The 14,404-nt window shown below is 54.4% G+C and overlaps 2 protein-coding genes across 2 annotated transcripts; both read left to right on the top strand.

The window, feature by feature from the left end:
* The first annotated feature begins 30 nt into the window (after positions 1-30).
* On the top strand, positions 31-2,346 carry CIAO2B (cytosolic iron-sulfur assembly component 2B). The gene is made up of 5 exons (XM_054248662.2): positions 31-186; positions 343-420; positions 663-788; positions 1,578-1,623; positions 2,106-2,346. The coding sequence occupies exons 1-5, from the start codon at positions 55-57 to the stop codon at positions 2,201-2,203; spliced, it is 480 nt and encodes a 159-aa protein (XP_054104637.1). The 5' UTR covers positions 31-54; the 3' UTR covers positions 2,204-2,346.
* A 6,568-nt stretch (positions 2,347-8,914) lies between these two features.
* RRAD (RRAD, Ras related glycolysis inhibitor and calcium channel regulator) lies at positions 8,915-12,194 on the top strand. The gene is made up of 5 exons (XM_002761055.6): positions 8,915-9,041; positions 9,268-9,652; positions 10,284-10,357; positions 10,481-10,685; positions 11,525-12,194. The coding sequence occupies exons 2-5, from the start codon at positions 9,283-9,285 to the stop codon at positions 11,800-11,802; spliced, it is 927 nt and encodes a 308-aa protein (XP_002761101.1). The 5' UTR covers positions 8,915-9,041; positions 9,268-9,282; the 3' UTR covers positions 11,803-12,194.
* Positions 12,195-14,404: the final 2,210 nt, after the last annotated feature.

Here is a 14,404-nt window from a genome sequence, read left to right as displayed (position 1 = left end):
CGCGAGTAGGAGCGGAAGTGCTCGCTTGCTAGTATCGGCTGAGTTGGTTCCGCGATGGTGGGCGGCGGCGGCCTCTTGGAGAATGCCAACCCCCTCATCTACCAGCGCTCAGGGGAGCGGCCCGTGACGGCGGGCGAGGAGGACGAGCAGGTTCCCGACAGCATCGACGCACGCGAGATCTTCGATATCCGCCGCTGCTGGCCGCGGGCGGGTTCCGGGGGCTTGCGGTGGGGGGAGCAGTGATGTCCAGCAGCTGTTGAAGCCGCATCCCAACCAGGGATTCCTGGCAAAGGGTTCTGAGTGGGCAAAGGCGCAGAGTCCCTTTTCCTTCACTTGCCACATCTGATTCGCTCCATCAACGACCCGGAGCATCCACTGACGCTAGAGGAGTTGAACGTAGTAGAGCAGGTCCGGGTTCAGGTGAGTCACTTCGGAGGGGAGCGAGTTGTTCTAGAGAGTCGGAAAGGTTTCTGTGCACCAGGAGTTGGAGTGCTCTCCACTCACGGACACCGAAGGGTATCTTTGGGAGGGGAGATTGTTGTGCCTATTGTATGGGTGTTGAAACTGAGGTCCATAGAATTTGGATGATTTGCCCAAAGCAACAAACTGAGAGGCCTTGGGCTGAGGGTGGTTGCCTCTTGACGTCTCCCCTCCACAACTAGGTTAGCGACCCTGAGAGTACAGTGGCTGTGGCCTTCACACCAACCATTCCGCACTGCAGCATGGCCACTCTTATTGGCCTGTCCATCAAGGTCAAGCTTCTGCGCTCCCTTCCTCAGCGTTTCAAGGTCAGTTGGAGCTGAGCCCCGGAAGTGGGACCAGGCAATGAGGGTCTACTGCTGAGGATGGGGACTGGGAGAGCATGAACATGGAGAGGACATCAGAGTGGGCCTGGAAGGATTCCAATTTGCAGAGGAAACTTTCCAAGTCGATGTGACAAGAATAAAAACCTGAGCTGGAAAGTGGAGAAAAATATTGAAGAGTGTGGCAGGAAGGGCAGCAAGCAGCTGCAGATGGATTTGGATCAGGGGTGGGGCCCAGGCAGGCCTTTAAATCAACAATAGTGGGCCAGTTCTTTGGATAAAATTGGAATAGCAAAGGCCTGGCGTGGTGGGTCACGCCTGTAATCCCAGCACTTTTGGAGGCTGAGGTGGGTGGATCACCTGAGGTTAGGAGTTTGAGACCAGCGTGGCCAATATGGTAAAAATCTCGTCTCTACTAAAACTACACAAACTAGCGGGTCGTGGTGGCGTGGGCCTGTGGTCCCAGCTACACAGAAGGCTGAGGCAGGAGAATTGATTGAATCTGGGAGAAGGAGATCACAATGAGCCAAGATCTTGCCACTGCACTCCAACCTGGGCCACAGAGCAAGATTCAGTCTTGGTGGTGGGGGGCGGGGGGAATTGGAATAGCTGTGGATGGGTTTGGAGTGTAAAGGACGGGCGGGCTACAGTCCAAAGGCATGATTAGATGATTAGGGAGAATGATCAGCTGGAGATGGTGCCTGAGGGTCTGGGGGCTGGGGGGAAAATTCTGGGCCAGTGGTGGGTGTTTAGGCCCCGTTATCTCTCTCCCAGATGGATGTGCACATTACCCCGGGGACCCACGCCTCAGAGCATGCTGGTAAGTGTGGGCTGGGGATGAGGGTGTTGGCTTGGACACCCTAAGCAGTCTGAGGTTCACCTCTTGCCCAGGAGTCTATGGGCAAGACTGGGGATGGGTGACTGGGTGAGTGAAATTGCCAGAGACTCCTCAGTGTAGGTGATAGCTTAGACTAAAGCTGGCCTGACTTGAATCTCCTGTGCTTACCATGTCCTCTTCTCCCAAATCCCCTTTCATCAAGTATACAGGACCAGAATGTGTCAGGTTTAGCAGTACAGGAGGCAGCCAGGTGGAGAGGTCCTAAGAAGGCAGGCTAGGTGGGCTCAGGTGGTTGAGGTAGCCTGATGAGGGTGTGGGGTCCTGGGAAGGAAGTGACAGGAGGGCTTTGTTGCTGGTGGGGGACAGATCCTATACAAAGGTTCAGAGGTAGGGCTGGGCTGGCTAGCAGCCTGGACAGAGCCTAGCTTTGACTCTGCCTTCCCCACACCCTTCTTCCCACCTAGTGAACAAGCAACTTGCAGATAAGGAGAGGGTGGCAGCTGCCCTGGAGAACACCCACCTCCTGGAGGTTGTGAATCAGTGCCTGTCAGCCCGCTCCTGAACCTGGCCTTTGGCCCCTGCCAGCCTGCATACTGGTGTCCTGCTCCCAGTGCCGGCCAGGGCTCTTACCCTTGTTTTCTTGAATCACTCACGATGAGAAACTAACATTTTGCTTTTTGTAATAAACTTAATTTATATTCAGTTCCCAGGATGCCTTGGTGTCTTTTATCTTGTTGGAGTCATTTGGAGTTTGGGGAGGGACGGTGGTAGTGAGTGCCTCTGAAAGTTGGTGTACTTGCGACTTTTCTTAATGAAAACAAAATCTCAATGGAAAGAGTAGTGTACAAATGTGCTTGTATGCCTGCCACCAGCACTAGAGTCAACAGTTGTTGACATTGTAACACTGGCTCATTTATGTGTATGTATATAAATATCGGTATATTTGCAAGTAAGCTGCAGAGACTTGATTCTTTACTTTGAAGTACTGCATCCTCCCTCTATATGAGTAAGCCTGTATAGCCACAATCCTTTTATTTGATCAGAAAATGAACAGTTCCTCAACACTAATACCCAGGAATATCTGGATTTCCCTAAAATGTCATTTATAGTTGTTTTTGTTTTGTTTTTGAGACAGGGACTCACCCTGCCGCCCAGGCCCAGATGCAACAGCTAGATTGTAGCTTACTGCAGCCTTCAGCTCCTGGGTTCAAGCAATTCTCCAGCCTTGGCCTCCCAAGTAGCTTGGATTACAGGCATACACCACCATTCTTGGCCATTTTTTTTTTCTTTGAGGGGACAGAGTCTTGCTCTGTTGCCCAGGCTGGAATACAGTGGCACAATTACGCCTTTCTGCAGCCTTGACTCCTGGGCTCAAGCAGTCCTCCCACCTCAGCCTCCCAAATAGCTGGGACTGCAGGCACGTACCACTGTGCCTAGTTAATTTTAATTTTTGTTGTAGAGGCAGGATCTTCCTAGGTTGCCCAGGCCAGTCTCTAGTTCCTGGGCTTAAGTGATCCTCCTACCTCAGCCTCCCAAAATGTTGGGATTATAGGTATGAGCCACCACAACTAGCCCAATAAATTTTTTTTTTTTGAGACGGAGTTTCACTCTTGTTACCCAGGCTGGAGTGCAATGGCGCCATCTCGGCTCACCGCAACCTCCGCCTCCTGGGTTTAAGCAATTCTTCTGCCTCAGCCTCCCGAGTAGCTGGGACTACAGGCGCGCACCACCATGCCCAGCTAATTTTTGTATTTTTTAGTAGAGACGGGGTTTCACCTTGTTGACCAGGATGGTCTCGATCCCTTGACCTCATGATCCACCCGCCTCAGCCTCCCAAAGTGCTGGGATTATAGGTGTGAGCCACCTCGCCCAGCCTACTTTTTTTTTTTTTTTTTTTTTTTAGAGATGAGGACTTGCTGTGTTGCCTAGCCTGGTGTCAAATTCCTGTCCTCAATTAGTTCTCTCACCTGGTCTGCCAAAGCACTGGAATTACAGGCTTGAGCACCACACCTAGCTGGTTTTTAGTTTTTTTAATTCAAAAAAACATTTTGTTAAGAGGTAGTGTCTTGCTCTGCCACCCAGGCTGGAGTGTGCAGTGATGCGATTAGAGCTCACTGTAGCCTCCACCTCCTGAGCTCAAGTGATCCTCCTACCTCCGTCTCCTGAGTAGCTGGGACTACAGGCATGTGCTACTATGCCAGGCTAATTTTTAAATTTTTTTTTTTTTTTTTGTAGAGACTGGGTTTTTTTTATGTTGCCTAAGCTTGTCTCAAACTCCTGGGCTCAAGCCTGGCAAAGTGCTGAGATTACAGGAGTGAACCACCATGCCCGGCTGTTTATCGTTCTTCACAGTGATTTTTTTGGAAAGTTCAGAGAAGTCCCAGTCCTGCAGTCTGATTTATTCCTGATTTGTGTTGCCCATGACTGGAAGTTTATCTAAAGGCCTAAATTAGTCCAGGTTTGAGCTTTTTGATGAAAACCCTTCCAGGGAACAGCATATGTATTTGATAAACCCACTAGTAGGTGTGTGATGCCAGCTTTTCCTGCTGTTAGTGATGCTCAGTCTGGTCCCCTGGTCAGGGCAGTGACATTAGATTTCCCTGTTGAAGGGAACCGGAGGCATCCTCCCTATCAGCTCTCCCAAAGGCGTGTGAGTAAGAGGGAAGCTCAGTGCAGCGAAGTGATGTGCTTGGTCTCTGGCCTTTGCCCCTCCTTGGCCCTGTGCCCAGATTGCATTTGGCCACCTGGACAGACTATAGGGCTGGTTAGGATTGCTTTCCCAGGGGAAATATCCCTCCTGCCTTAGTCTCATTCTCTGAGGATAAATGGCAATTTAAGAAGCAGTGCCCAACCCCACCCCATCCCTACTGAGGCTCAGATGTGATTGCAGGCAGAGAAGCCTCAGCAGGGATCCTGGCCATTTCGCAAGTCTGTTCTTGAGGGCCTGATGACAACATTGAGCCTGTCCTGAGAGTGACATTCAGCCGAAGGCTTTACACTTACTATCTAGCCAGTCCATTCTCCAGCCCTGTGCAACAGTTTCTCTTTCTCTCTCTCTTTTTTTTTTTTTTGAGACACAGGATCTCACTATGTTGCCCAGGCTGGAGTACGGTGGCTATCCATAGGTGTGATTATAGCGCACTACAACCTTGAATACCTGGGTTCCAGAGATTCTCTTGCCTCAGCCTCCTGAATACCTGGGACTACAGGCACGTGCCAACACGCCTAGCTTGCTATTCTTTTCTTATCCCCAATTTTTAGGACAGGAAATGGGCTTCTAGAATAAATGTAGTCAGACCTCCATTATCCATGGCTTCTACATCCATGGGTACAACCCACTGTGGATCGAAACTATAGTCAGGCGTAGGATGACTGTCCACTGAACATGTACAAACCTTTTTCTTGTCATTATTCCCTAAACAACACAGTCTAACAACTACTTGCATAGCATTTACATTGTATTAGGTATTACAGTAGTAATCTGGAGAAAAAATACATGGAAGGATGTGCAGAAGTTACATGCAGATACTATGCCATTTTATGTAAGGGACTTGATCTCAGCCACTTAAGTTGAATTTAAAAAATAAAGTAAAATATTCGTAAGGGAGTTGAGTATTCATGGATTTGGGGATTCGTGGGGATCCTGGGACCAATCCCCTGTGGATACCAAGGGACACTCTAATTACTTCTCAAGACTTCTAGCTGGGCACAGTGGCTCACACTTGTAATCCCAGCATTTGGGGAGGCTGATGTGAGGGGGAGGCTGATGTGAGAGGATCGCCTGAGCCCAGCAGTTTGAGACAAGCCTGGGGAACATAGCAAGACCCTGTCTCTAAAAAGAAATATTTTTTTTTAACTAGTGGGGAATGGTGGTGCAAGCCTGTGGTTCCAGCTATTCGGGAGGCTGAGGTGGGAAGATCTCTTGACAAGCCCAGGAGATTGAGGCTGCAGTGAACTGATTGCAACACTGCACTCCAGCCTGGGCAACAGAGCAAGACCCTGTCTCAGAAAACAACAACAACAACAAAACTTCTGTCTGGGGAGTAAAGGAGGCCCTGAGCAGCTTCATCTGTGATAGGGAGATAGTCATGGCAATCACTCGGGACTGCTCTTGGGAGATTTAAATGGGTCTAGGCCTAGCTTCGATGATCTAGGCACTGTATCCCACACAGACAAGGAAGCTGAGGGCTCCAAAGAGGTAGGTGAGCAGCTGGGCTCCAGGGAGCCTTCCTGAGGAAGGCCTCACTGTCTGTGTGTACCTTCTGCTTGACAGTTCCTGTCTGAGGTGGCCATGGTGTCTGTGTTGAGCTGGGGAAGAGGGGAGTCATGGGGCAGCAGGTGTGCCTGAGTCATTCAGTTGGCCCTCCTGGCAGCCAGGTCACGGTGGGTGAGGGACATCAAACTGCTCATGCCACAGCTGGTGTATCAAATAGTCCCCTTGTCACTCTTGACTCATCTGTGCTTGGCCCCTGGCTGCCTGCAGGGCCACCATCTGTGCATCCTGGGCCAGTGCCCAAGGAACTTTCTGGAACCCCCAGATGCTATCTGAGGACACAGAGGTACCGGGGGTGGTAAAGTTTGAGGTTCCTGAAACCCTCCACCAGGTATGTCTGGCTCCGTTGTTTCTGGCCTGTGACCCCTCAGGCCTTGGTTACCATGTCTACAAAATGGGAACAACAAATCATAGCTGAGTTTGACCCAGGCATTAGATGACATGTATGAACATGCCCAGCCATGTCTATTTTTGCTCATCCTCCTGCCCCCAGCATGAGGGCCTGGCACACAGTAGGTATTTAGTACAAGTCCGTGGAATGAATGAATGGTGAGGCCTTAGAACACAGCAGAGGCTCGGGGGGCTAAAGGCTATGGTGTGAGGAGGTGGTGAGGACCTGAAGCCCAGCCCAGTTCCCTTTGCAACATCTTGTCACCTAAGGGAGGGGGAAGAGTGTGGGGTCCCACAGAGAGGAGACATGGGTATGGGGCTAGGCGAGAGGTGTCTGTATTATTCCTGAGACCTCTGCCTCACTCTTGGGCAGACCACTGTCCTGGAGAGAGTGGAGTAGAAGCAGGAGAGGGACCACAAATTCACCTAACTTGCTTCATCCAACCAAAGATGATAATAAAACTGTTCTCAGTGAGATATTACTGTGTGCCCGACTTGAGCCAACTACTGTGCCTCTGCATTTCATGTTTGCTATGTCTCATAATAATCATCAGGAAGAGATCACCCCTGTTCTACACAGGAGAAACAGGCTCAGCTTAGATAAATGGACAGAGGTAAAACAGCTAGCAAGGGGTGCAGCTGGGATCTGAAGCCTGGGATGACCTAGGGGTGGTCTAGCCTCAATTTATTCCTCCTAGGCAGCCATGCTCAGCCCAGAGAGCTGGGAGGACCAGGGAGTGGGAGCGGGGGGTGTCTCAAGGTCATGTCCTGTGTTAATGCCTGGGGCCCCTGGCCATATCTAGCGTGTGGTGAGTGTCTCTGGCCTGTTGGAGCAGCCACTGGAATGCCTGGGGCTTGAGTGGCCCTTTGTGGATGCAGTTCCCTTGGCAATGAAAAAACACTGCTGAGGTCAAGAGCTCAGATTGCCAGAGGGGAAACCCAGCCCTGTTTCTTTGACTGGCCCCCAGCTTGGAAGGGCCACAGCTACCCCCAACCCCACCCTCTGCCGGACACCCAGGGGCTCTTTCCAGTGGCACAGTCATGGGGTTAGAGGGGGCACAGGCAGCACAGCCAGGATTCCTCATGGGAAGTGTGTGCTGGCTCTTCAGACTTGTCGGCTAACAGGAGGCTCTGCTCATAACTCTCTCTTCCCGCTGGACTTCTTCCAGGAACCTAGAACCAGTGTGGGGCTGCCCTGGCCTCCAAGATCCCCCAGGACCATGGGCTGGCCACCTCCCAGCCCATCTTTTACCTACTTTGGGGACCTCAAGAACAAGAGGGCCCTCATCTTACCTAGCCAGGCCCTCCTCAGTCCAAAGCCTTCTTGGGTGTTGCCAAGGAAACTGATGCAGCAGCTAAAGAGCCTGGCCCAGGTCTCCATGACAACCTACCACAGCCCACCAGGGTCCATCAATCTGTGATGTCACCTGAGCCCCAAATGGGTGCCCTCCTGCCCCCACCATACTTGTCACAATCAGATGTCACAGTCTAATAGCAGGTCCCTATCACAAAATACCTCACAGCCTGACCTGCAACCCTAACACCTGTGAGAGATAAGCAGGGGGCTCAGACACTCCTCATGCCTTGACCACACCCTGTGTTTATGCCCCTCTTGGGGGGGGGGGTGTGAATCTCCAGGCCCTGGATGTGCCCTGGGTGGCCAGCTCAGCCTTCAGCTAGAGGGAAGAAGGGAGACCTTGACAACTCAAAGTGGCTGGCTCCTGCTGGCATCCAACACCCATCTGTCTGGATTTCCCCTACTCTGGGCAACTTCCAGCCCAGGAGCATAACCAGGGCCAGGGCCGGGACAGATTATTTATTTTTAGCAGAGTTGCTGGCAGCTGCCTGGTGGGTGCTGGGAGGTGGGATGTGGACTGAGTATAATCCCTTCCCTCTTCTGGGCTGAGGTTTCCTCCCCAGGATTCAAGTAGGCACTTCCACCTGCAACACTGCCAGAGCCACACACCCCCTCCCGCCCCCGCAGCAGCCCTCTCAGGACCCCTAGGGGGTCATGGGGTGACACCAACTCTCACCCTGAAGGGTAGGCTCATTAGGGAGAATCTTCAAATACAGGGTGGGGAGGGAGTGGAAAGGATTTTGTGTGGATACTCCTTAAATTCTAGCTCATCATGAGCCTGTGGGGAGTGTGTATCGTGGGCAGGGAAGGGGGATCTCTGTCCCATCTGTAACTAGTCTACTTGCTAGGACGACAATCGACAATCGGGTACTAGGGGAGAGGGAAGGGAGCCTTAACTCTCACTGGGCCAAACTGAATTCTTCTCCAGAGGGCAGTTGCTGCTCTTGGCCGGTCGGGTTTATCCCGCTGCCTGCCTTCCCATCACGTACTCCCCACCCGCAACGTCGCTCGCTGTCTCCTCACACACACACTCAGCCCCGGACCTCGCCTACAGGTCAGCCCCTCTATTCCCAGATAGCTACTGGCTCCGCCCCTGGCGGGTGGCGCGGGGTGTCTAGGGTGTGAGGTCTGAGAAGGGTGGGGGATTCCCCTTGTGGGGGTGGACAGATACGTCAGCCCCCGCAGCAGCGTGGACCGGGGGCGGGAGCGGGGGCGGGCAGAAGCTTAAATAGGCGGCTCTGGAGCCCGGACCTAGCGCGGGCGGAGAAGGCGGTGGCTGCAGCGGCAGTGGCGGCGGAGACCCGAGAGTCCGAGTCTGGACTACGAGTGGGTGGCATCTGAGCCCGGATCCTGGTCCTAAGCGTGTCTGTGTGTGAGTGGGTGAGTGTCCTGGCGGAGCGGGATCGGGGCGGCTGCACCGTCTGGGTTGCAGATGGATGCGCCAGGTCCGGAGGGGTCCAGGTGAGGGCGCGGCACCTCCGGGCTGGGGGAGGGCTGCGGCGGAACCTTGGCCCCAGCATCCCGCCTGACTCCGGGTTGGGCAGATGCGCCCGGGGTCCCGCCTCCCTCGCGGCTTACACGGCCACGCCGGTTCCTGGCACCCTAGACGGCCCCGGACGGGATGACCCTGAACAGTGGTGGCAGCGGAACGGGCGGGAGCAGCGGCGGGGGCCGGGAGCGCGAGGGCCGTCGGGGCAGCACGCCCTGGGGCCCCGCGCCGCCGCTGCACCGCCGCAGCATGCCGGTGGACGAGCGCGACCTGCAGGCGGCGCTGGCCCCGAGCGCCCTGGCAGCGGCCGCGGCGGGGACGGGGACCCAGGGTCCCAGACTGGACTGGCCGGAGGACTCCTCGGACTCGCTCAGCTCAGGGGGCAGCGACTCAGACGAGAGCGTTTACAAGGTGCTGCTGCTGGGGGCGTCTGGCGTGGGCAAGAGCGCCCTGGCGCGCATCTTCGGCGGCGTCGAGGATGGACCTGAAGCAGAGGCGGCAGGTGAGGGGACTGGGCTGTCCATGGGAGGGGCGATCCTGGGGCTAGGACTAGGGGCTGAGACCGGGACTCAAAGCGCAAATACCATGGAATTCTATTGTCACTTTCAGAATCATGACTCCTCCTATTTCATAAATGGGGAACAAAGGGAAAAGGGACACCCCCAACCTTTGGTAGGGAAGAAATGCCCAGAGCAGAAGGCAGGGGCATAGATATGGTTGCTCTGCGGGATGGGACAGGACATCCCTCCATACCTATCAGGGACAGGTCAGAGTTTCTTACTAGAGGGGTTTCTAAGAGAGGAGCCCTAGGTGGCCAAGATCCCCAGGGAGCACGACATTCTAACTCAAGCCACTGGATCATGGCCACCTCAGGACCCAGGCAGCAGGAGGGCAGGGGGCATTAGAGTGGCCACCTGGGACATTGCTAGCATGGGGCCTGTGGGTGGAATTCAGGCACACCATGCCCTCCAGCCCCCACTTTCCTGCCTGGCACTTTTTTAGCCACATGCCAGCCATCTGCAAGTGGAGAGGAGGGCTCCAGGGAGGAGTTGGAGGGTGTGGCCAGAACAGGAAACCTGGCAGCAGGGGCTTTGACAGCCAGCTGGTAACCTGTCTACTGGTCTCCTGCCTAGGGCACACCTACGATCGCTGTATTGTGGTGGACGGAGAAGAGGCATCACTCATGGTCTACGACATTTGGGAGCAGGTAGGGTACAGGCTGAGACTCAGGGCAAGGGTGGGAGGAGTGAGTTGGGGTAAGATTTGGGAGTGCCAAGCTTGTTTCAGGGACATGAGGACTGTTCGGTAGATGTGTGTGTGTGTTCCCCAGGACGGGGGCCTCTGGCTGCCCAGCCACTGCATGGCCATGGGGGATGCCTATGTCATCGTGTATTCAGTGACAGACAAGGGCAGCTTCGAGAAGGCCTCAGAACTGCGGGTCCAGCTGCGGCGTGCCCGGCAAACAGATGATGTGCCCATCATCCTTGTGGGCAATAAGAGCGACCTGGTGCGCTCTCGGGAGGTCTCGGTGGATGGTGAGTAGGTGGCAGGTTGCAGGGGGAGGGAGCGCCCAGCTGAGCCCTGATCCAGGCAGTCTTGGCTCAGCTTGAGTCCCTGGGGATCATCAGAGGCTAAAAATGTTCAGGAAGAAAATTGGAGGGGAGGGAAATGGGAGAGAGCCACTGCCTGCTCACAGGGCTCGGGAAGGCCCCAGAGAGCTGGGGAAAGAACTGAATCTGACAGGGGAGCTGGAGCACCATGGGGTTCTCCTCTCCTGCCCCTCTTGGTCCTGGCCTAGCTGGTTGAGGGGTAAGTGGGTGGAAGAGAGTTCAGGGAAACAGGCCAGGAGGTCAGAGCCTGTGTTCTAGGTCTGGGCCATTCTCAGAGTAGGCTTAGCCTTGGGGAAGACCCTTCCCACTTGGCCTCAGCAGCCTTCTCTGTGGCCCCCAGTACTGAGTCCCCTAGAAAAACTCAGCAGTGACTTAGTGATCTCTCCCCCCATCTCCAGTCCACTGGGTCATTCATTGTGATATAACCTTAGATTAGAAAATACTAAATTTTCCAACATAGTTCTCATTTTCCTGTGTTGACTACTATCGTACTTTGTTTAAATACCAGGCTTCAAATTATTTCAATAAATGGATCTCCTTTTGAGGGCCACTGTTTTGGGGGCTCCTTAAATGCAGGCACTCTGCCTACTGGGTGACGCAGCAATGCCCAGTACCCTCAGTACAGGAGCTGGGGTCTCTGTGTTTTGAAGGAGAACCCTGCAGATTCTCGAGTTGCAGATCGAATGGGTGGGGCCAGGGTTGGAGGGGATTCCTCACCCACCCACCCTTTGTTTACTGGTGCCTGCCTGTCCCCTCCCACACAGAGGGCCGGGCCTGCGCGGTGGTCTTTGACTGCAAGTTCATTGAGACATCGGCAGCACTGCACCACAACGTCCAGGCGCTATTTGAAGGTGTCGTGCGCCAGATACGCCTGCGCAGGGACAGCAAAGAGGCCAATGCACGACGGCAAGCAGGTACCCGGAGGCGAGAGAGCCTTGGCAAAAAGGCGAAGCGCTTTCTAGGCCGCATGGTAGCTCGTAACAGCCGCAAGATGGCCTTTCGCGCCAAGTCCAAGTCCTGCCACGACCTCTCCGTTCTTTAGGTCCCATTCACCTTCACTGTGGTGTGGTGGGCAGATGGACTGACGGATTGGTGGGCTGGCCCAGCCAACCGCCCCAGGTGCCTCAGGGCTGGCTCAGACTCCAAGTCCCTCGGAGCTGCCAGCCGGGCATCCCCGACCTCATGGTCATGGACAGACAGTGCTGCCCAGCGAGGCGGCTCCCAGGGGCCAGTGAGAGCAGGGCCCACAGAGATGCATGCGCAGGCTCAGATTCGTCCCAAACAGCTGGAGCGCAGCTTCCGGGCAGGCCTGTGTGCCTGGAGAGGATTCTCCCTTTCTTCACGCCCTGGTGTGCCTGCCCTGGAGGGAGGCTATTCAGTGTGGTGGCTCTTTGTTTACATGCAGATTTTTGTAATAAAGATTATTTCCTGACATGTCATGGCTGTTGACTCTCTTTTCTATCATCTGGTCACTTCAGGAGCAGGAAACATTTCTGAAGTTGAGGGATGGGGGCTCACTGCTTCACTCTAGTGTGTGACCATGATGTGTAAATGTGAGGGTCGGGATATAGCCAGCTGGGACCAGCAGTGAGCCTGTTTGGGGGTTTCAACCAGCAAGAGGAGGAACAAACCCCTCCCAGTCCCTGCTATCCAGATTCTTTTCTTTCTGCCCTGGGGCCTGGCATTGTCCAACTGATTGAGGGTTCAATCACCTCACTGTTCAGAAAGGGAAACTGAGGCTTCTTAAGGGAGCACATTCTGCCCTGGGCCTCACAACCAGAGGGGGAACCCTGGGTCTGGCTCCACAGCTGGTATTTCTGCCCTGTTCCCTCCTGAGGGGCTGCAATCAGCTGAGGTTGGGGGCAGAGACCTCTAAGAGGTGGTTTGTGAAGGCACACACAGGCACACTCAACTCTACATGGCTCCTCCACCTCTCCGCTGGGGTTGAGCTACTGAGGAGGCCCTCACTGTTCTCTCCACTGTGAGTATCCAGGCCAGAACATTCCATGGTTAGCATTGGCTAATTAGGTTTGGGTGGGAACAGCTGCCTGGAGCCCTCCCTGCTGGAATGGAAAGTCTTGCATGTGTATAGGAAGGTGTACTCAGCCGGGTATGGTGGCTCATGCCTGTAATTCCACTTGGGATAATCAGCACTTTGGGAGGCTGAGGCGGGTGGATCACAAGACCAGGGGTTCGAGACCTGCCTGGCCAATATGGTAAAACACTGTTTCTACTAAAAATACAAAAAATTAGCTGGGCATGGTGGTGCATGCCTGTAGTCCCAGCTACTTGGGAGGCTGAGGCAGAAGAATCACTTGAACCCAGGAGGCAGAGGTCGCAGTGAGCTGAGATAGCACCATTGCACTCCAGCCTGGGTGACAGAGTGAGACTCCCTCTTGAAAAAGAAAAGAAGGTCTCAGGAAAATATCATCCCCATTTGGTGCTGGGTGGGAAGTGGCTGAGTGGGGAGTGGCGTACAGGTCTGCCCATCTCCTAAGCCTGGAGGCAGCCTGGGGCAAGGTGGGGGACAGTTTCTAAGAAAGTTCTGGGCCAGGGTCCATACATTCCTTTCTTAGTTCGATTTATTCACTCCACAGACTCCAGGGAGCCCTTGCAACCTGGTTAGAATCCTGATTACAGCTTGTTGAATGGCAAGAGGAGGCTTGAGGGCTACCCCTCCATGTACGGGGGAGCTCTGAGATTCACCCACGTGCTCCCCAGGGCAGAGGTAACTGCTCAGAGCTACTCTGAGCAGTTGCTGCTCTGCCCCTCTATACAACATACTTAGAGGAATGCAGAGGACATGGTATTCTCAGAGCAAGTGAGAGTCCCCAGGACCTGGCTCTGTCACTTGGCTATGTGACCCCTAGGCAAACCATTCAGCTTCTCTGTGCCCAGCATGTGACATGGACACAATGTCCCTTCAGAACAGAGTGGGTGGCATAATAAAGGTATGTGCTCAGAGCAGTGCTAGGCGCCTCGCAGGAGCTCAATGCATGTGAAACCCCCTTCAGTCTCCCATACTGCCCTGCTCCAGGCTGGGTGCCATAGTGACCCTGAAGCAGGCACTCAGCTTGTGACAGGGCTGGGAGCAGCTGAGGGTAGCTTCCAGCCTGAGAGAGGCTAATCAGATGTACAGTGGGAAGGACTCCGGGGGGACCATGGAAGCTCCAAGGCTGAGGAGGGACTGGAGATCAGGATCTTCCCACCCTCTCCCCTCGTTCCAGACTCCCAGGCCCAGAAGTGTCTCCTGGCTCTGCTTGGCTGCCCTCACTGGGGGAGGAGCCCCTGTTCAGCCCTGCAACTCTCTCAAGGTCACCTGAGCTGGTTTAATCTTTTTAGAGGCACGAGACCATCCATTGTCTCAGCCCTGTCACTGTTGAGTGGCTGTGGCCAATGTGAGGACTTGGGGAGCTCAAAGGCTGCTGCACCTCCCCACCACAGATCCCCCCTGGGGGCTGGTCTGGAGCCCCAATTCCCAGTTCCGCTGATACACTGCTCACCCATCCTCTGCAACCTCCAGCTCCTTTGGTTCCACAAGCCATGGGGAGCTGCCAGGGCAGAATGAGAGTCAGATCATTGCTGAGCCCCTGGGTTCTGCTCTCAAAGGGCTTCCAATCTGATCGAAGAGGCAGATAATGACA

Source organism: Callithrix jacchus, chromosome 20 (assembly GCF_049354715.1).
Source record: "Callithrix jacchus isolate 240 chromosome 20, calJac240_pri, whole genome shotgun sequence".
Taxonomy (NCBI): Eukaryota; Metazoa; Chordata; class Mammalia; order Primates; family Cebidae; genus Callithrix; species Callithrix jacchus.
This window is presented reverse-complemented; position numbering and strand designations above follow the sequence as displayed.